Below are 23,440 nucleotides of genomic sequence, written 5' to 3'. Positions count from 1 at the left end.
TATGGTTGATACCAATCTCTAAACTAAAATATCAGAACTAATGAACATTTTTGTCATATGGATACATGCGCTAACATAAAACAGCCACAGTGTGAGCTAAATTTTCATGCCAATCAAAATAAATCCAATGAGTAACTGTCACTTGAGCCATATTAATTTATTTCCACCGCGGAATCACTTTCTAGATTTATCTCTCTTTCTTTTCCACAAAGATTTTGAGCCATATCATGTAAAATGAATGATGAAGCTAAGAGAAAATGCCTCAGACGAATAATTTCAGTGTGTACGATAATACTGCCAAATCAATCAGTGGTAAGACTAATATCAAATTAAACAGTCTGGACATTCTAGGAACTGATCTTTTTCATGAGTATGTGTGTTTGAGAGAAATGAGCTAACTACACTTTTTGGCAAAAAAAACCACCATGAAGAAAGTGACTGTTTTTATTGAAATTAAATATATGTAAAGCTCATACACACACAGATAATGAAGTGATTAAAAATTCAAAGCCGTAGAACCCATCAATGGCTAGCAATTGCACATTGAATGTCAAATCAGTAATTGGTGACCCCCCCCCCCCCCTGGCAGCAATACATGCTTGTATATGTAAAAAGTGATAAAGATTCCTAATCACATCTTGCGATAAAATCTGTCAGGCATTCATCAACTGTTGCTCCAGATCTAAGACATTTTGAGGTGCCCAAATCTGGCAGCTTACCATGTCCCATACATGTTTGATTGGTGAAAAGTCTGGTGAACTTGTTGGCCAAAAAAGAATATCAACAGTGAGGAGGCTGTCCAGAAATATGCGAGCCATATTTGGCCTGGCATTATCTTGTTGGAAAATTGCCCCAGAATGTCATGCCATGAAGGATAATGCAACCGCAGCATGATGTCATCAACATATCTTTGAACTGTAAAAGTGATGGCATTCCTTCTATATAGGTGCCAAGTGGTAGAAAGCGAGAATTTATAACTATCGTGAATAATTAATGCCAATTTCCAACTTAAATGTTTTGTATGGCCACTTTTGCTTGCAGAAAAATCCAACAAAATATAGCCTAATAGCAAAATATAGCCTAATAGCAAAATATAGCCTATTAAGTTTTTTTAGTTTATTCCTAAATTTGTAGCCTTTTATAAATATTTCTTAGATATTTATTCATATCTTGAATCCTTGAGATGAAGTTATTTATTATTATAAACCTTCCAGAGAATATTCGTAAATATTCTCTTTGATGAGAATATTCTCCTAAAGAACTGAGAATTTTAGGTGTTTAAGTGGATCACTTTTGCAAAATTTTCTGAATTTATGTAAAAAAAAAACCTATCAGTTCATTTTTTACTTTATATGTTTATTATTTTTAATTGGTTATCAGTTTAAGTAAATTTTTTATCCACATTTCAGAAACAAGACTGCAGAAATGTTTCAACATGCCTATGATGGGTATTTGACTTATGCTTATCCATATGATGAACTCAAGCCTTTGTCTTGCGAAGGTTTTGATACATGGGGAAGTTTTTCTTTAACATTAATCGATGCGCTGGATACTCTTGCTGTGATGGGGAATAATTCAGAATTTCGTAGAGTAGCAAAGCTTCTTATGGCTACTGCAGATTTTAACATGGATGTGAATGTGTCCGTTTTTGAAACAAACATAAGAGGTAAGATTGAAAATTTCCCATATCACTGAGCTGATGTATAACAAAATCAAATATGTACAGTGGTATCTCACAATTAAACATTATATTCTGTGGAACCATGCATGCATTGAATTGTCAAATCTAGTATTGATCATTCCAAGTTTGCTTCTGTCAGCATTAAAGCAATATTTAAACCTCTCATTCACACAGGTCTTACATGAGGATAGATAAATGTTCCCTTATATAGTAATTATTCACACATAATTAACTGCTTAACAGCCAATGTTCCATAAATGGAACATAGTTTTTATATTTGCAAAAATATCAGATAAAATTGATTCAAACATTTCTGGTTTTTTTATCATATATAGAGAGTTCAAAGTATTTTGTGAAATAAATTTTTAGACTTCATGTTAATAAAAACTTTTTTGACAGAATTTTGAAGTTTCACATTTTTTGGGCATTTTCCCCCCATTTTGATTAAAATTTTCTAAAATTTCAATTTTGAAGTAAATTGAAAATTATTTTGCATGTTTCTACCACCTAATGTATCAATCAAAGTAAATCAATTAGTTTCTTTGTAATGTTACACATGAACAAGCTACATCCCTTCAAATATGCATGTTCCATTTATGGAGCATTCAAGAGAGCAGGATTCTAGAGATATCTAATGTGCAGTGCGTTACTTCGATTTTCCTGTTTGAACCACCAAATGTTATGATCATCCATTTGTTCGACTTAGAAATGCATGTTTTTGCAAACCACAGATTTGTCAAACCAAGATTGGCAATTGTAGATAGTCTTGTTATGTCCCGCTGTGTGTAACCACGTCGAAAATATATCTCAAATTTGAAGAAGCTGCTGTAGGATATTTAGAAACTCTTTCAGACTTCAAATTATAAGATGAAGATATATGCCAATTACCTGCTGATGAACCTGGGAACATCTTGGATGAAGAGGATATTGTTGAAAATGATCTAGTGGCACCAGTTCCAGCTGATGTGTGTGGAATGGTAGATATATTTTGCAACAATGAGGATAAGGGGGTTTGGAACCTATGCCTACAGAAAACGTCTCAAATATTGCTTATTCCCCCCCCCCCAGAAGACAGCAGTGCTCGAAATCCCAGAAGTCCCTACACACCCTGTTCCCCAACTATAGAGTTCCCGATAATTGCACCACTATCACCCATCTACCTCATCTACAACCACCCATTCCCTCTCTGAATTGTTGTTGTTTGTGGAGATTACTTCTTTGTTGACAAATGGCTCTGTTATCCTCGGGCTCTCCAAAACCCTAATTCTTTCTCATAACACTTTGATCTTGAACTCCAACCTAGCCCTTTCTGAACAATCCTCACACTTTAAACTATTAGCTGCCCTAGACCATGAAAACTTTCTGCCACAACCCCTACACAGCACTAATTAAGGTCAAGGCATACTAGCAATAATACTAGAGCTAGAATAAGTATCAATATAACTATACTTAAAAAATTAAGTATGAGAAAAACATTAACAGAAAATTAAAATAACTTAAAAGACATTACAATGCAAAATATATGTAAAATATTATATGAAAAAAAGTAATAAGATGCTCAAAACTTGATTGCAAAGAAGAAATATGTATAAAAAATATACAACACACCATAAGAAGTATTAAAATACAAAATACAATTTATGCTTATTAATAATAGCTAGCTAGCTAACTTAACTAGCTGTCTTATTTATTAACACAAACAATTAGGCATCTCTATTATTTCCTCTTGGAGGTCAGGATGTAGGTTATCCAAGACAGTCTTTAGTAGTCTCCCCATGAAAACTCGGCAGGACTTGCACCAATGGATGTTATCAGAGTTACGTGCTTTTGAAGCAAGAACCTTTGGCAATCTTTTCTTCCACATTCCATTCATGATGCGTTGAAGGGAATCTTTACCAGTCTGTACAGTTTGTTCAGCTTGACCATTACCGGAAGGCTTTATGAGTAAAATCAGCACTCGTCGTATACGTTATTTTGCTGTAAGAAAAGCTTATAATTTGAGGAAATGAACTGGCCTCCATTGTCGGAGACAATGACATCTGGAATACCGTGAGTTGCAAAGATGTCTCGAAGAACATCAATGGTTGCACCAGCTGATGTGAAATGCATGTGACTCACTTCTGCCCAAATCGAAAATGCATTGATCACCATGAAGAACTGCTGTCTTTGGAATGGACATGCAAAGTCCATGTGCTAACGAGACCATGGTTTGTTTGGAATCTCCCATGGATGTAGAAGAACTTTTGGAGGGGCATGGCAAGTCTATTGACAGATACTGCAACACTTTACAAAACAATCTATGTCGTCATTGATTTCTTGCCACCATACACAGGAACAAGTGAAAGCTTCCATTCTTTCTATTCCTGGATGGCAGAGATGCAAGGCGTGCAACACACAGGATTTCCTAGAGACAAGTACGACCACACGATTGCTTCACAAATGACAATTCCTATAGACAGGCAATTCATTCTTTTTTGGAAAAAATTATGAAATTTCGAATCTGGTTTTTTATTTGGCCAACCTCTTGGACCCAATTGAGTACTCTTGATAGTACTGAATCATGTAGAGTCATTTTAGAAATTTATTTAAAAGTAATTGACTTAAGGCCACTATTTGCACTATTTGCAGGCAAAAAGGCACTAACAATGCCTAAAATAGGCACTAAAAAAAGGCATTTATAATTTATGGAAAAAACAGCAACTTAAACTAAGGTATTAAGGATCTAAAAACTAGCTGAAAAATTGGTTGCATTTAATCCCCTCTACTGCTTTAATTATGGTTTATAATAACTGCATTATAATGTAAGTTAAATTAATTTCAAGCCCAAAATAAAATGTCAGTAGACCCTCATTATTAGGTCAACTTCAGGACCTCAATTACCAGACATGGAGCCCATATAGAAGTTGACATTCGGGATTCCTTCAAGTTGCAAATAATTCTCGTTTATTTGGAATGATAATTATTATTTCTATAGTTGAAAAATAGCTATCTTGTCCTAAGTAGTAAAAAAAATAGCTTTTTTTAAATATTGCCACTAATGCTGGACTCCTTCAAGAGCAGGACCCTGTGTGGCCCAATCTGTCGCACACCTCTGATGACGATTGGTGAATTTAATCGAATACTAAATATGTATGTAAAATAAATAGCCTCGGTGTTGTTTGCAGTGCATTAATGGTAATATCAGCAGAACAACATGGGACCCAAAACCCTGTCTGCTCCTACCCCACCTTGTGTGAACCATGATGTCAATTGATGACCTCTTGGGACAGTCATCAGTCAGCTATACATATACAATGCAGTCCAATACCTGAGCAAGACATGTTTATGTGAAGCATGTGGAGAAACAAAAATTTCCCTCTGTTTGTCTAACATGGGTTGCGTTTATCTGAAACAAAATCATTCACGTCTAACACCATTCAGTCAAAGCAAAGTTAATGCACGGCAACACCAACTTCTCTATCTCTCAGATCACTTATTCACGTTTAAATGGACTGGAAGGGGTGGGGCTTTTTGATGATAATTAGTACCAAGAGAATTGGAAAATTTTAAAAACAGCAGTTATTTTGTTCTCAATGCTCAAACTATTCAAGTTGTATAGATTATAGCCACTGAAATTCACTAATAAACTTGAAAATACGTTAAAATAGGCGTTTACGGCAGAAAAACTTCATAAAAGGCATTTTTACCAAAAAAAGTTTAAAAATAAGCAAAAAAGGCATTTATGGCATTTTGGCTGAACGTCCGGGCTCTACTCATTATTATAATTTTTTTAAATAAAGCTTTATTAGGATTTCATAACCGCACAAAAAAAATATTTTTAAATATCAAGTTTCATATAATTACAATAAAACCTAATAAAATGATTACGGTTTGTAGCGAGAATCTCACTATAACAAGTGATTGTCAGGGACATAATGTTAACACATGAGTACTCGCTAGGTTTGCTAGTACACAAGAACTCGCTCGCGAGATCCTTACTGTCACTTGAAGCACACTTATTATCAAGATGGCTGTACTGTTTCCACTACTCTCAACTACCAGCTAGACAAGAGCGGAAACTCTGACCTTACTAAGTGTTGAGCGGGAAGCAAAATATTTCATGGCATGAGAGAAAGTCTCACTCAGTGATTAATCCTGGGTTAAAAATACAGAAAATATTTGGTTATAGTAAGTTTAAAATTGCAAAGCTTCCACTATAAAGTAAAAAAAAATTCACAAAGAAACAAGTTTTTCTTTCTCTCTCTTTTTTACATTAAACTGAGGATGACATTTATTGCACATGCTTTTCGTAAACTTAATTTACCATGAGGTACAGAAGCTGGACACAGAAGGGTCACATTTTTTACCTACTCTTTCTATTTTTAGACTTACCCACTATGTAAACGGAATATGTGACAAAAAATTAGCATTTGCTTATAATGTATATGAAGTCTGCTATAACGACAATTTTTTTGTGATTGTGAGTTCTCATTATAAGACTTTTACGGTGCTAACTTTAATAAAAAATTAATCTTGATAAACAATAGAAATGATTGAAAATTCTTTCTATTTTTTATATAACTTGAATTAACAAGTCCTCACATGAACATTTAAATACTTAATTTCAAAATTAAAATTTCAATTTTCTCTTTTTTTCACTTGTCAGTTGTAGGAGGATTACTTTCTGCTCACCTGTTGTCAGCCAAAGCAGGTATGCAACTGGAAGAAGGATGGCCTTGCTCAGGACCCCTGCTTCGATTGGCAGAAGGAATGGCACGAAGATTGCTTCCTGGTTTGTAAAACTCTTAGCTTAAAACTATGTTTTTGCTTTTCATTTTTACCCCCTAACTGCAGACAAAATCTTACATGATCTGCTCCAGTACCACCCTTTTTCGATATCACAGAGTTAAAACATACAAATACACCCATGGCAGTCATCATCAACCTGTTGCTCCTTGAACCACCCTGAGTGCTCGATGCTCATGTCCGATTTTGTGCATTCATATGTCAAACTTGCTGTAAGGGTTCTCTTCTTTTGATGATGAGATACAAGCAGTGATCACGACTAGAAAAAAGTTTGAGACCTCTGCCCTAGAGCATATATATATATATATATATATATATATACGCCCATGGCAGTTAAGAGATTAATATATGCCTATGTACTTCACAATATACTGGGTTATTAAAATCAAATTTACCCAACTGAGAGGCTGTGGAGCTGCAATCCATTGGTTTGAATGACGTGAAATTTGTACTACAGAAGCTTCATATGAGGGGCTCTCCATTTATTAAATTGAAAATAAAAGTAAAAATATTTCATTGATAGAAAAATTGCTGTAACAATATAGTAGCACTTTTGCCAAGGCCCAATGTCTTTATGCAACATGATGCTGAATTTCTGAGGAACCAGTCCAGTTAGTTTGCTGGTAAAGGAAAAACCTGCAAATTCTACTTGTATGAAAGGTGTAGCTCCAGCAGTCATGGAAGTATGTAGTTCAGTGGTGGCTAATATTTTCCCAGCCTGTGTCACTATCATGACCCCAAATCTTGGGCATGCTACTTTCCAACACAAAAATTATTACACATGCTCACTTTTTGTCAAAATCTTTTTGACTAGGTACTATTACTCGTAAAAGAAAGGTAGTGTCATAGTGACCACCTAAACACATGGCTACCTCAACTGGATCTTCACACAGAGTGTTTTGAGAACCAACCTCTCAGTTATGGAAGAAAATCAGTCCAGAATCTACCATAAACTAAATCTTGGTTTAGTTAGCCATTGTGGGCATAAAATGACTGTGGTACTGGAGAAATAAAATAATTTTTTTCCTTGTCCTATTTTATAAGGCAGTGGTCCCAACTTTACGTGTATAGAAATGCAAGCATAATTTTTTTATGAGAATGGTGGCCACAAATGTCAAAATTTTATTAATAAAACTTCTACTCCATTAACTGTAACATAGTTGTTACTATTGATATGTAACAATTTCTTTTTGATTCCGGGCACAATGGTGTAGTGGGTATCCAACAATGTTGGATAACGAAACTGCTGTAACAAAAGATTTCTGGACTCTTTCGTTATGATCACTGCTCTAACTGCTGTGATGTGCACGTCTGGCGCTGCAGTTCATGACATAAGAACCACAATCAACCTGGAAGCGCTGCTGTACTTTACCTCACTCTGTCTCTAGTCACCACATCTGCGCTGGTTGTACTGATCTCAATTTTATGTAATTAATTATGTCCTAATATTTAATTGGGGAATGTTTAATTGTTAATAGTTTAATAAATAGTTGTTAACCCTACTAGTTCATACTTTCAATATGGAGTCATGCACTACACCACCAAAAAAAAAAGATGGTGACCCAAAAAAAATTATAATTTTGGTAGGCTAGTGCATATCTTTACCGCCATTGCTTCGCTGCATTTTTTTCAATGTGCTTGCCACGTTCCTGTGAATCACTAAATTTCAATCGCTCAAAAATTTGGTTGTGTTCTGTGGCATCATTAACCATGTGAGTGCTTCTTCCCCGCTGTGCTGCAACCGATTGAGACGATCATAAGTGCATATGAGTACATTTTAATTTTTTGTTACCATTACCACATTGCTCTGTCCCCTAAAGTTTTTTGTGTGAATGCATCATAATTATACAAGATTTTATTTGAATTTTTAGATTAGTTAACATATTTGAATATTTTTGTATTGTAATTTATATATAACATAAATATCCTTTTTTTGAATTGTCGTGGCAAAAGAAAATGACAAGACTTCTGAGTTGGCAAAACTGGCTTTTAGACCACTGCTCTTTTGGTGTGCGAATCCAAACTTGTATTTTTACTAGTTAGAATCGTCATTTAAAGTTTCTGGTGTAACTAAATTTCATTGTCTTGTCTCCACTTTTGAGCCAGAACTTCTCGACGTGGCTAGTGATTTGCTGCAAAACCCACCTGCCGAACACATGTATGACAGTCTAAAAAATAGAATCATCGCCCAGTTTGCCAATTCTGAAAATTGTCGTCTACGTAAATTGCTCTAAGAGTTAGATTTTGGTGACAAAAAACCTTCTATATTGTTAATCGAAATGCAAAATCTTGCTGGAAAAAACTTCAGCGACGAAGCTTTAAAAAATTTTTGGTTGCAAAGATTACCCCACAATACACAACAGATTCTGTCTATAAGTGATCAAGATTTATCTAAATTAGCTATTATGGCTGATAAAATAAATGGGGTGTACCCAGTCATGTGTGCCAGTGTTTCGTCCAATTCGGATATTGTGGCTCTAATCACTAGAATTGAAGTCCTTGAAAATAAGTTATCAAGATTACAACGCTCACGATGTCGTTCAGGAGAGCGATATAGAACTTGATAATTTTTTAGAAAGGAATTATGTTGGTATCATTTGAATTTTGGCATTAAAGCTAAGAAATGTACTGGCATTAAAGCTAAGAAATGTACTGGCATTAAAGCTAAGAAATGTACTGGCATTAAAGCTAAGAAATATACTGGCATTAAAGCTAAGAAATGTACTGGCATTAAAGCTAAGAAATGTACTGGCATTAAAGCTAAGAAATGTACTGGCATTAAAGCTAAGAAATGTACTGGCATTAAAGCTAAGAAATGTACTGGCTTTTGTCAGTTTAATGATCCCCAAAATTCAGATGAACAAAATTCGGAAAACTGAGTGACTCATCATTAGCGGCAACGCACGATGTTAGCCCTGAACAAAGTCGCTTTTTTGTTTGTGATCGTATTACAGGGACTAGTTTCTTTGTTGATACTGGTGCTGTAATATCAGTTTTGCCCTATTCTTGTTTAAAAAAGCCAGTTTGTGGTTTTGTCCTTTTTGCTGCAAATCGCAGCAAAATTTTAATGTTTGGGACAAAAATTATAACCATTGACATTGGCTTGCGAGGCCAATTTTCTTAGCCTTTTGTTTTGGCTTTGTAAATCAAGCAATTTTAGGCGCAGATTTTCTGAAACATTTCAAAATTCTTATTGATTTGCATAAAACTCATTTAATTGACAGCGCTATGACATGTAGCGTGACTGGGGGAAGAGATTTCATTTTGTTTTACAATTGGAATAACAATAGTGTCTAATGATATAGATTTTTTGGGCTTTTGTCAAAATTTCCCGATATCATTCGATCATCACTTAAGTACAGAACTGTTTCAATTTCATTTTAAAATTTGTGTGAAAACATGTTATATGATGCTATTGGCAACCAAGGAGACGAAATGTCCCATACTGGTTGTTACAATGAATAGGTTTATAAAATATATTTCAGTGAAATTATTTTCAGATATATGATGGGGAAAAAAACAATACAAAAAGAAAAATAGTGGTTACGAATAAAAATAGTATAATTAACAGAAAATAAATAAAATATGTTAAAGATAAAAATAATAAAAGATATTCTCATGTGCAATGGCGGAGGTGCTATAAAAATTACATATCAATAATATCAACATGAATTCCTAATAGACTTAATATTGACCCCAGATACACAAAAGAAAAAAAATAAATAACATGTTAATGATATACATAATAAATATGGAGCCAGCACATGAATTTGTACAGGATTATGGAAGGTGATTTAAAGATATAATTTAATTAAGCATAATGTTAGAGAATGTAATCAGAAATGGGACTCAATGTTAATGAGTTCGAGCAGGTAAAGTTTGAGGCGTTTTTTAAAGGAAGTAAATGCACACACACACAGTAGTGTCAGTGATTTTTCTGGGTAGATTATTATAGAATTTCGGAATCAGAAAGCAAAAGTGCTCATGATGTAGTTCATCAATCACATTCAAACTCACTGTCCTCCTACTTATTGTAAACCAAGACGTCTCATCTTGTTTCATTTACTGTTACTGCTTAATGTTGCATTTGTCGTCCTTCTAAGAGCCTGTAGGCTAGTCCATTACACGTGGTTCCCAAATGCTCCAGTGATTGGTGGCCATCTGGGACTTTATGTACGATCTTCATGGTAAAAAAAATGTTGCTACCATTGATCTGGTCAGAGCATATAACCAAATTCCTATTCGTCCTGCGATGTACCAAAAACTGCAATCATTACGCCATTTGGTCTTTTTGAATTTACAACTATGACATTTTTACTGCGTAATGCTGCTCAAACGCTTCAAAGATTTATTCATCAGGTTTTGAGAGGTCTTGATTTTTGCCACAGTTATATTGGTGATATTTTAGTCTTTTCTAAAGATGAGGATGAACATATAGAACACCTACAAATATTATTTCAGCATTTATCTGATTATGATGTTGCCATAAATGCTAATAAGTGTGTTTTCAGAAAACCAGGTCCAGTTTCTTGAATATTTGGTATCTGCAGATGGAATTAAACCACTGCCGGAAAAGGTTTCAATTATAGAAAATTTTCCTAAGCCTTGCAATATTTTAGAGCTGAGATGTTTTTTTGGCAACTGTCAATTTTTATCGCAGATTCATTCTAAATACTGCTTCATCTCTCAAGCTCTTTCGATTAATTACTTAAAAGGTGTAAAAAAAGGTGACAAAACTCCAATACACTGGACAACCAAAACCTCCAAAGAAGCTTTCAAGATATGTAAAACTGAAATTGCTCAGGCAGCACTGTTGGCTCACCCTGTACCTTCAGCTCCTTTAACACTTAATGTTGACGCCTTCTCTATTGCATTGGGTGGTGCTTCGCACCAATTTGTCGAAAATTCTTGGCAACTTCTTGGTTTCTTTTCACGGAAACTCACACCAACAGAGTGTCGTCATAGTGCTTATGATAGGGCAAGGGTGTAGCGAGGGAGGACTTGAGGCTCTGGTCTCCCCCGAAATGTGAGAAAATGACTGAAAAAAGGGAAAAAGATGGCCAAATCTATTGTTCTATCACTTTGGTCCCCCCCCCACCGAACAAAATTTCTGGCTATGCCCCTGTGATAGGGAACTCCTTGCTTCATTTCAATATTTTCAATACATGCTTGAAGGTCGGTCATTCACAATTCTGACTGACCATCGTCCACTAATGCATTTTAACAGAAGCTGGAAAAGTGTTTTTAAAGCCAATCCCATCAACTTCATTTCATCAGCCAATTCACGACTGAAAGATATAGTTGCTGATGCATTGTCTCGCATCAAGACTATTGAGTGTCCTAATTCTATCGATTATTCTCAGTTGGCTGTAGCCCAGTGGGATGACCAAGAGTTATCTCACTTCATCTTGTCTAATACCACTGGACTTTCTCTGCAAAAATTGTGTCTTCCTGATACGAAAGTTTCCATGTACAGTGATGTATCTACAGGAAAAATACGACCATATATACCACCTGCATTTTGCAAGAATGTGTTCCTATTAATACACAAATTATCCATTCCAGGAATTCGGTCAACAGTGCATCTGATCAAGGATAATCATCAGATTTATCTGGCCTTCCCTTGCTCAAGATTGTACTCAGTGGTGTAAAAGTTATCTTTCCGGTCAAAAGTTTGATACACCGCCATTCGTCCAGTGCATTTAATGATTTTTCTGTTCCCAGTGTGTTTTTCCTATGTGCATGCAGATCTTGTTGGTCCATTACCTTCCTCACAGGGATATTGATACTGCCTTACTCTGATCGACAGATTCTCCCGATGGTCAGAGGCTATCTCATTGCCTGACATCTAAACATCGACAGTGGCGAAAGCATTCATAACCGGATGGATATCCAGGTTCGGTGTGCTATCTTGCATAACCACTGATCAAGGTGCGCAGTTTGGAAGTCGTCTCTTTTGATCACACTCCCATTTCCTTGGCGTGGAGCGAATTCACACTACAACATATCATCCTCAATCAAATGGGATGGTCGAGAGGTATCATCTACAACTAAAAGTCTGCAATACGATACCATTCCTTGTCATCTTGGACACAGTGCTCACTGTTTGTCCTCCTAGGCATTTGAGTTGCCATGAAAAAGGATAGCAGACTCACACAGTTCAGCGGAAATGCTGTATGGAACAACTTTGAAGCTGCCCAGCAAGTTCTTCAATCCTTCACAAGCCACCTACAGTTCCGGAGCCGCTTTCACAGAGAACTTGAGGGAGTTCATGAGTAAACTCTGTCCTGCTCCTGTGGTTTGTCATGGTTCCCATACAGTGTTTGTGCACAAAGATCTCGCTACCTGTAGTCATGTCTTTTTGAGGCATGATTCTGTTTGACCACCGCTGCAGTGTCCTTATGATGGCCCATATGCTGTTCTCAAACGCCACCCAAAATTCTTCACAATCCTCATTGGTACTTGGAAGTCTACAGTATCGCTGGACCGGTTGAAGCCTGCATATTTGCAACACTTGTCCAAAGGTCCAGAACAATCTAAATGAAGTGTTCAGCATGAACCGTTCGGAATGACTCTATGTTCTGGAAAAATGGTGATATTCAAAGTCTGGGACTACAGTTCCTCGTCCATCGGCAGGGGTATCCTGTGGTGTATGCAAATTGCCATGCTGTGACGTGCATGTCTGGTGCTGCAGTCCACCTGCATGAAAACCATAATCAACCTGGAAGCGCTGTTGTTCTTTACCTCACTCTGTCTCTAGCCACCACATCCATGCTGGTTGTGCTGATCATCTCAATTCTTAATTTTATGTAATTAGTTATGACTTAATATTTAATCATTGAATGTTTAATTGTTAATAGCTTAGTAAATAGTTGTTAACCCTTCAAGTTCACACTTTCAATATGAATCATACACTACACCACCAGACTATCACCAAAAAATGTGCTTTTGAATATTTATTCACTGCAAAATATGTTTATTGATTAGCAGATGAAAGAAATTCAGTTGTGTGTAATGTGCATTGCCCTGTAAAAGGGTTTATCACAATACACTTTGATGTATCACACAAAAATAGTGATACGGAACACTTTAGGTGATTAAATGATACCCAATATTGATATTATTAGACGTCCGTGAAAGAACTGAAACAAGATGAATTAAAAAATAGACTGAAGGATATTTCAAGCAAAAAATAAATAAAAATAATAAATTTTGTAGTGGTTTCTCAAAATGCTCCTAAAAACACTGTTATGGAGCAGTTTATATAGTGAAGGGTATCATAGTTTTGAGAGAAGTTTAACATTACAGCCTACAGGCTGTATTCAAGATTTGAAAAAATACTGTTGTAGGAGGATTTATTGTTATATCAAGTATTGTTGTAGCGAGTTTTCACTGTATGTGTATCTGTTTATTTGGACATTGGTGGGAAATGAAAGCTCCATCCTTCGGTGGTTGCCCCAGGCTTGGTAGGTAAAGAACTTGCTTCTGATGTTCTATACCTGGATTTGAACTCTTGGACCTTGACGGTAACCTTCATAGTGGAAGACCAGCATCTTACCATTATCCCACTTGGGCATCTGCTATTTGGCTATTACCTCCACAAACTGCCACTTTTTTTGTGGAGAGCTGAGTGGCCATCTTAGAGGAGTTTCACTGTATGTGTATTCTCTATCCCATTGTTTCCCAAAGTGGGCAATATCACCCCCTGGTGGGCGATGGAATAGTCCAAGGGGGCGATAGAACCTACTGATTTAACATAGCATCCTATGGGTTTACTTGAGTTGGGGGGCGATGAGAGGAAAAAATTTCTGATGAAGGGGCGATGGAACAAAAAGTTTGGGAGACTATGCTCTATCCATACCCAATAAAATTGGTCATTTTATAATATGTTGCTAGTTATGTTGCCGCTGTGGTGGTCGAGTGGTTATAGTGCCGGACTCGTGATGCGAGGATCCGGGTTCGAACCCCACAGTGGTGGTCGGCTGAAGTTGGTTTTCTGTGGTTCCCAACTTCAAGGCGCAAATGCGAGCCGATCTCCCCGTTAAAAAGTCTCGCCACAGAGAGCAACAGTCCTACAACGGTAAATCATTCAACCATAACACTTCACTCATCGTTAGTAAAACTGGGGGCAGATGACAGCACTACACATAACAAGCATTACACAGAAACAAACTATACGTCAGGTTGCACTACACGTACACGCACATTCCCGCATTTACCGATTCGTTGAGGGGTTCCGCGGGGGGGGGGTGCATGTGTGGTGTAGCAGTAGTAGGTAGGGGCTCGGGATCCATGATGTTCTTAAGTCAGCCACCTCGTTGGGCAATTTGCCTGTTGTGGCGTTGTATTTGTATTTGTATTTGTATTTGTAATATCAAGTGTAACTTTTACATTCACCCTCATGGTTATGAGAAATTTTTTATGTTTTCACAGTTATTCCATAGCATTTTGTTAAATTGCATCACTATATTTACATTGCTGTTGCAAGTTTCAAACTAAATTATCAATGATTTTTTTATGCAGCATTTTACACAAAAACTGGCATGCCTTATGGTACCGTTAACTTGCGTTATGGTGTACCCCCTGGGGAGACTCCAATTACTTGTACCGCTGGTGTAGGAACGTTCATAGTTGAATTCGGAACTCTTAGTAGACTCACTGGTGATCCTGTATTTGAGAAAGTTGCTCTTCGAGCCCTAAATGCATTATGGAATCATCGTTCTCCACTTGGTATGGTGAGTTATTTTTAAAAATGACCAACTTTGCTTTTGTGAAAGTTTTCAGTGAAAACATGATTTAATTTAGTATTCATATATTTTATTACATGAAATTTTACTTAAAATTTTGCAAATTATATGTTATTTATGTTGTGTAAATCTTTCTAGGTTGGCAACCATTTAAATGTGGAAGATGGAAGGTGGACAGCTGTAGATAGTGGAATTGGTGGTAGTATTGACTCTTATTATGAATATCTTGTAAAAGGTTCAATCCTATTTCAAGACCCTAAGCTTTTGGAGATGTTCAATGGTATGAGTCATTTAATATATATGGCCCCTACCTCATGCTAGAAGCATGAATGTGCAAATTTTCACTTTTTTTTTAATCAGCTGGATGGATACCTTATTTTTCTATCTAAGTTTTGCCTGAAACACGAATATGTATTTCTATTGAAACATGTTACAAAGCATTTAAGAGAAATAACTTTCATAGAGTGACATATGGGTAGAGTAAACATTCAAATGTCATTTCCTACATCCTTTTTTTTTCAAGGCTTCACTATATTTACATTGCTGTTGCAAGTTTCAAACTAAATTATCAATGATTTTTTATACAGCATTTTGCACAAAAACTGGCATGTCTTATGGTTCTGTTAACTTGTGTTATGGTGTACTCCCTGGGGAGACTCCAATTACTTTTACCGCTGGTGTAGAAACGTTCATAGTTGAATTCGGAACACTTAGTAGACTCACTGGTGATCCTGTAATATGAGAAAGTTGCTTTCAAGCATGAAAGTTTTCACATTCATGCTTATAGCATAAGAGGGCCCTTATGTTATTAAAGTCACATTTAGATAATTCTTCAGATTGATCTATTGCCATGAATAACCAATAGCTTTCTAAGTGTTGCATCCATAATTTAGGAAAATTGGAATACATAAAAGAAAATTACTCCTGCTCTGTTTCTTTACCAATACATATATGAATATGCATTGAAACTTCACTACAACAGTACTCAATATAATGATATATGTTTCTGCAATGATATTTGTCTTCAATGCTAAATCCCTCTCGATATACAGCAATTTTTGTATAAAATTTTTAATCTTTCTACGGGTTTGGAAGAAATATTAAGGAACATGTTTTAAAGAATAAAAATTACAGTAAAACCTAGGATTTCAAGTAACTTAGTTTACAAGTTTTTTCTAAGACAAGCAAAAATTGTAAACAAAATTTGACTTGATAAATGAGCGATGTTTCACAATATGAGTAGTACCTATACTAGGGGTGGACTAACTATAATTACAGTTCACTTTCTTCACATGCAGTAATTTGAAAAATAGTCTTCCAATGTCTTCTGCCATCAAGCACTCCTAAATGCTTTAGGAAGCACAATGGTGTTCGCGAGCAACAGGTTTAAGATGCTTGTCTTGTCCAGGGACTTCCAAACTTATTTGTCTCGTCACCACCCCCAACTTCTCAGAAAAATGATGCTTGGTGAACCAGTGCATAGAACCCTATGTTTTATCTGTAGCTTTTAACCCCCCCCCCCCCATAGAAGAGGGAGTGTGGGAGTGTTACCATGCATTTTGGTAAACTCTTTCTAGTCTTTTCTATACCTTCACAACAACTAAGAGCCATGCTGGACATTAAGTTACAATGAAAACAGGCAAATTGTATTTTGTAAAGCCAATAAAGACTTACATTCTACAAATCACTACACATACCATATCAGCATAATAAGATCGCTTACAGCATTAAGTAACGAAAAATATTTTTGATGTTGGTCTGATGAAACATCTGGTTCAAGGAAGACTGTATAAGAAAAGCTCTACTATATGTTTTTCAGTTTTAATCAAAATAATTGCATTCACTGTTCTTAAAATAAGAATGTCTTAGATGTAGTCATAGAGGTTGATAGCTATTCAGCTTTTAAATAAATCTGAAGCAGCTTTGAGCTTCATATATAAAACCACTCATCATTACAATTCATATTGCTCCTTTTACTTTAAGATAAATTATGCATGACTGCTTTCCCATAGATAGCATTGTTTCCTTTGTGTGGTTTTTGCTAAATTATTATTTACTATGAGCAAAATAAATATCACTATTATCCATATAAAAATATTTGTGATGATCCAGAACACGTATGCACGCTTACGCGTGCATCGCACCACACCACTCACACACACACCAACATTGCTAAATTTTTTGTCAATGCTGTGTAATTTTTTAAATGCAATTTAGTCTCTCATTCATATGTATACTGTTTATGTTACAGTCCATGTTTGACACTTAGGCGGAGATAGACTTTAGTCTGGGGGGGGGGGCATGATGATGATGTCAATTCATATATACACATATACATTAGATCAGTCGACTCCAGCTTTGATACTGGACCCCGTATCTCCTTCCCATGGTTTGATGTCTAACATCATTGAGTCGTATCATATCTTTTCTTTATCCTCTTGTTTTATTCAGATTGCAGTTTTACCTTTTCGTTCACTTTCTTGGATACAAAATTTATCTAAATAAAAAGAAATATGATAACCAAGAATATTTTTGTGGTGGTTACAGGGTTTCTAATTCTATGGAATTCATAATGAAAATAGTGTCCATCATCCTATCTGAGGGTGACAGTTAAGCAGAGGTTTAAATTGTATTATTCAAATAGATTTTTTCCTGAAGAATTTTTATTTGATCATAAAATTGTGAGATGTCTGTCAAGAAGAATTTCACTGTATATCAATCTAATCTATGTCAGTTGTCTTATTTTATGAAGTTTGTGCTTTTATATGTAACAATCGGCCATTTAAGTTTATGTTTATAAATAGTGTTATATGTTTGTTTCGTTTCATTAAGAGCAAAAAGCATTGATTTCAAAATATATGAAAGGAGATGACTGGTACTTTTGGGTACACATGGGAAATGGTTGGATGACTATGCCGGTTTTTCAATCTTTAGAATCGTTTTGGCCTGGTTTATTGGTGAGTTTCTTTTTTTAGAGTACTTTTAGATTTCCTCAGTTTTTTTTCACAATTTGTCAAAAATAGTTTCATGTACTTCATATTCAAGTTCTTTGTATGTTTTACTTTCTTATTTTGGTTTTTTTCCATTTAGATTTAATAGAGTGGACTTTCACATTGATTTTTTCCTTAATAATTTAACATGATTGATCAAGTTTAATGAATTTTTTTTCAATTGAAAGATTTCTTTACTATGTCAAAGTGCATTCATTCTCATTTAATGTATATTTTCCATGAAACTACTCAGCAAGATACTTTTTAATACAACATTGTATAGCAAAGAAAATGAGAAAAATTTAAATACAGATACCCACACAAAAACTATGTTATGTCTTCAAAGTGCATAAATTGGGTTTTGATCAGCAGTAAAATCTGCACAGGTAAAATATTGTCATTTTTTTCCAGTAAATTAGCTGCACAGCTGCATCTAGAAAAAATAACTGGAATAAAGTTTTTATAGAGAAACTGTACTTTTTGACATACCACAGCTTTATATATGGTGTACAGAGTTGCCAACTGCTATGGATTGTCTGTAGTTTCTAAGGATGGCTGCACTAAACTACAGAGTTACAGGAGATACTCTCAATACTATGAAAATAGTTTTTTCTTTAAATTGTATAACTTTTTTTTTTTGAAATCGCATTGATCTTTACCGTAACGACAAATTCATTTATGCATGTGAGAGAGTTCGAGAGAAGAAAAACTGAGACCTGAAAAGGGTCAGTGATTAAATTCAGCCTTCTAGGTGCTCATATGTATGAGATAGGTGCTCTCCTTGTATCCTTAAGTATGTATCTAAATATACTGGGAAAATATTTGATGTGTTGTAGATTGTTACAAATTTTATCTATGCCGTATATAGCTTTGATTAGTTCATGAGTGTGATACAAGTCATCGGAATTGACTTCAGTGGCCATGAATACGTCTATGAAATTAGTATGTGTAATAAAATTTGAGAAATGGGGTGATTGTAAGATAACAGTGAACCAACTGGCCATTTATGATTTGCCAGGTGTCTCCTAAACTGGAACCGTTGAGATCGGTTCATTCTCGTAAGATGTGAGCATCAGGAATCTTCTAATGGCAAGAAAACAAGCAGTTTAGAATTTCAACATGTACAAAAACGCTATCTAATCTATATATCTCCTACATACATGCACTTGTTGGAAGGTTAAAGAAATGACAAGCTTGCGATCCAGGCTGACATTAGAGCTTGACAATTGAGGGAATAACAAATTTCCTATATCAGACTTTGAAAATCTGAAAAGCATTAGGAATATATACATGAAATCTGTCTTCCTCCGCACCAGAATGTGGCCCACTGCTCTGTCTCAAGTAGGTGGTCAAGAAAAAAAAATATTCCCTCTGGAAGTGCCAGTGGTTTGTCCCCACATCTGGCAAAAGAGATATTGAATCCACCCGCCATGCTACTCAATGCTCAAATGTGCAAAAAAATTGTTTTCGCTGTCAAAATCGCCTCCCACTGTGTGCTGAAAACAACTTTGTAAGGGGAGTCTTGACCCGGATTTGTTTGCACTGATGGAGCTCACAGAACTTGTTATAGCGAGAATTTCTCATCATAGGTGCTCTGATACGAAGAAAACAGGGGCTCTAGGGTTGCTATACATTTGTATATACGACCCAGAAGGGTCTATGCAGGTTGGAATTGCATTGAATATTCATGAATTCCTAAGGAACTATGCAACTTCACAAAGTTGCTTTTGGAAGAAAGGGCCCTTATGTTCCAGGGTCTATGAGATGCTGTATTTAAATGCACATTGCCCCCCCCCCATGGCAAAGCTCAACATTCATCACTACTGAGAGGCTTCATGGGCAAATGATGGCATGTCTGTGTGCATATATAATTTTACATTCAGGGGCTAAAATAGAAAAGTAACATTATAATAAAATAAAATCATATTAAGATAACTTTCTTGAAAACAAGAGTTCTGTTCCGGATTTCCTATGCTTGAATACACATCATAAGTTTGCCACTTAACATACAGTAAACCTAAACCTTCAATCTAACAAACTAATAGGGATGAAGGGCTGTCTGCTAAATCCAATTTTTTTATAAAAAATACAAAACATCAGAAATGTTATATTGCAACCTCATCAGTATTAATGGTAATAAAAATTATATATTCAATGTTTTTAATCAATAAATTCTTCCTCTTAGTTCTTTTGTTTGTTTTTATCAGGGTTGGTAAAAAAACATTTTTTTTTTTTTTTAAAACAAAAAAACCGGGGTTTTTTTTTTGTTTAAACCGGTTTTCTTTGTTTTAAATAGTATTAACATTAAAAACAATAAAATTTCTAAAAAATCATTCAAACTTCTAATAATTAATTAAAATAAATGTTTATTAATTATCACAATAAATATTTCTTACATTTTAACAAAAACCAATTTTTGCAATTTAATTATTTTTGCTTAACTCAATGGATTGCTTCACAGGTTTGAAAATTTTTTTAATTATTAATCATATACATAATATAAAGATGTTTTCTCCAGTTACTTTCAGTATGCTTAATTAGGAAGCTATTTTGCAAAAACTATAATAAAAATTAGGTGAATATAATGTATTTAATAAAGTATAAACAATGCAGATTAATTAATGATGATTTACGATATACAGGGTGATTATAACTAAGGTTCTGATTTCAAAACACTGTAAAAAAAAGAGTGATTTTCAGAATGACTTGAAAATTGACATGAATATTCCTGAAGAAATGAAATTTTATTAAGTAAAGGGGGAAAAAAAACAACTTAAAAATGTAAAATTAATGAAATCCAACACATGGGAAATTTGCTCACAGAATGGAAACAATAGCCAGTCATGGCAAAATGAAAACTTAATTATAGCATTACATGATTACATAATTCGCAAAAACATCACAAAAAAGTGAAGTAATCAAACAAGTAACTATAACTTACTCAAGAAATGTTAAATATGTTGCCCACCGTGTTCTGGCTATGAGGTGAAAGCACAAAAATTCTTGTTCAACAACAGATCAGAGTATGCCATGGTCATGATGTGGATGTGCTTGCAATTCACCTTTATTAACCCAAACGCGCCCCCCCCCCACGTTAATATTCCTGAGGAACTTCTAACATATGGGGGATGCGCTGGAGCTTGTAATTCACCAAAGTTTGCAATCTGACCACTGTTCATAACATTTTGAGGTACCCCCCACAGCCAGAAGTTGCAAGGGTTGAGGTCAAGTGAACTGACGGCCAGCCAGGTGTCGTGCCATCCTGTTATTGTCACAATGGGTCTTCAGCAGCTGCTTTGCTGGTATTGCAATGTGCATCTTGATAGAAATTGTTCTATCTGCACACTGATGCTGAGGAAGTGCTGAAATGATGTGGTTGCAAAAAATAGATTATACTGCTGGCCAAGTACAGCATCATCTATTTGCACATTTTGCACTACTTGCACTTTTTTTTCTTTGGCAAAAGAAATTTCCATTGCTTCAGGTTTATCCATGCAAATTTTCAAGTCATTCTTACCAGTGCTTATTGTATAGTTTTGGAATCAAAACTTTATAATAATCACCCTGTATATAGCTGATTATTTTTCATAAATCTTTTACAACTATACTGTAGAGCCTTGATTAACTGGGCTTAATGATGAAGGTATAAAAAAACAACTATTGAATATTAAAACTGGGAGCTATACAGTATGAGATAATGCTGCTACTTGTGGGAAAGAGAATGAAAATGTCTATGAGGTAATGTAACTACTAGTACACTGGTCTTTGTCCTTTAGGGACAGCTGGTGTCTTTATTGGATTATAGGAGCACCTGCCCCTAGCATGATGGTGACACTATTGTTGCTGCTTCTTTGTGAAGGGAAAAAGAAACCCTGTGAGATAATGCACCACTACATTTAGATGTGTAATGTAATCCTTATTCATCAATTTGCTTAAGATAGAGCATCAGAATGTAGCCAAAGGTTAGAGAATATGGTAAGAATGAGAAATTTTGGCTTCTGTATATAACTCTAAATAACTAAGATACTTCATATGTGAAAAAATATATATATATTTAGGCCACTTTTATGAGACGTTTTGAAAAAAACCACTTATACCATCTTATGCCATTTAAAGATATACCATCAAAATGTACCCCAAGAATATAAAATGTGGTAAAAATGAAAAATTTTGGCTAATAATGAACCAATATGATATTTTTCAAGGAAAAAAAATGATATTTAGGCCACTTTTATTTGATTTTTTTTTTTAAAAACCAGTTGATTAAAACCAAGGTTTAAACCAAACAACCTTGGTTTTTATTTTGTCAGACTTTTGTAGACTTCCAAATTTATACAATGTTTAGCCCTTTATTATTTTCAACCCCTATATCTTATCCCTCTTACAGCTCTACTGCGATATTTACTAATATCCTCAAGTTTTCTCGAATTTTTTTCTGAAAAAATATCTTAAAGTGCAGTATATCCCCATTTTATTTTTTAACAGGACTTACAGCTTGCGGGACGAGTGCTCTTGGTGCTCGAGTGTGCTGATAGAGGACTCGTTCGGCAAGCGAGAGACTGGGGGTCGAGTCCCCGTGGGGGCAGTGATGAATTTTCTTCCTTGTAATCTTCATCTCCACAAATAACCAGTCTTTCGATGAATCTTTTATTGACAAGTGGAGAGGACGTTTCTATATATGTATGATTATGTTGTCCTGGGTGGTACCCCCATGGCAAAGCTGAACATTCATCACTACTGACGAGCTTTAAGCCAATGTTGGCATGTCTGCGGACAGCAAAATCAGGCGAACTCTAATTATTTTTATTACTTTATTCATTTTTGGTCATAAACCAAGAATTTTTCATATTCCACTTAGGTTATGTTTAATCCCAAGCTTGTGTTGATTAAATTGTGTTGGTAAATATGATAAATCATCAATTAGTAACTTAATTAACTGAACATAACTATGGTCCAGAATGGTGAATTTGAATGGTAATGTGTGTGTTGGCGTATGGGAACCTGTTGCGACCAAAGCAAAACGTCATATAAACGAGGTTCCCCTGTGTAGCATACCTTCCCATTAGCGGACAAAATTTATGATCTGATGGGTGTCCGTTATTGAGAGGTTCTACTGTATAGCAGAAATGATGATGAGATGACCAAAGAGAGAATTGCTATGACCTCCCCCCCCCCCCCTCCCCCACCATTGGGTTAGTACATCAATGCCTGAGTAAGGACATAGAGAAATAAAATTT

General features: G+C 35.4%; 1 protein-coding gene across 1 annotated transcript in view; it reads left to right on the top strand.

The window, feature by feature from the left end:
* The window catches only part of LOC149080005 (uncharacterized), a 58,513-nt gene that overhangs the window by 3,777 nt on the left and 31,296 nt on the right, over window positions 1-23,440 (top strand). The window contains exons 2-6 of the mRNA XM_089238924.1: window positions 1,410-1,666; window positions 6,327-6,452; window positions 14,990-15,201; window positions 15,352-15,493; window positions 18,046-18,170. Of these exons, the coding sequence (XP_089095050.1) occupies window positions 1,410-1,666; window positions 6,327-6,452; window positions 14,990-15,201; window positions 15,352-15,493; window positions 18,046-18,170 (862 nt within the window). The remainder of the gene's footprint in view (window positions 1-1,409; window positions 1,667-6,326; window positions 6,453-14,989; window positions 15,202-15,351; window positions 15,494-18,045; window positions 18,171-23,440) is intronic.

The sequence above is a fragment of the Pholcus phalangioides genome, unplaced genomic scaffold (assembly GCF_987345545.1).
Source record: "Pholcus phalangioides strain wild (caught in Gottingen) unplaced genomic scaffold, Ppha-v1.0 ptg000011l_1, whole genome shotgun sequence".
Classification (NCBI taxonomy): Eukaryota; Metazoa; Arthropoda; class Arachnida; order Araneae; family Pholcidae; genus Pholcus; species Pholcus phalangioides.
The sequence above is the reverse complement of the archived record's forward strand: the minus strand, read 5'-3'. Positions and strand labels throughout refer to the sequence as shown.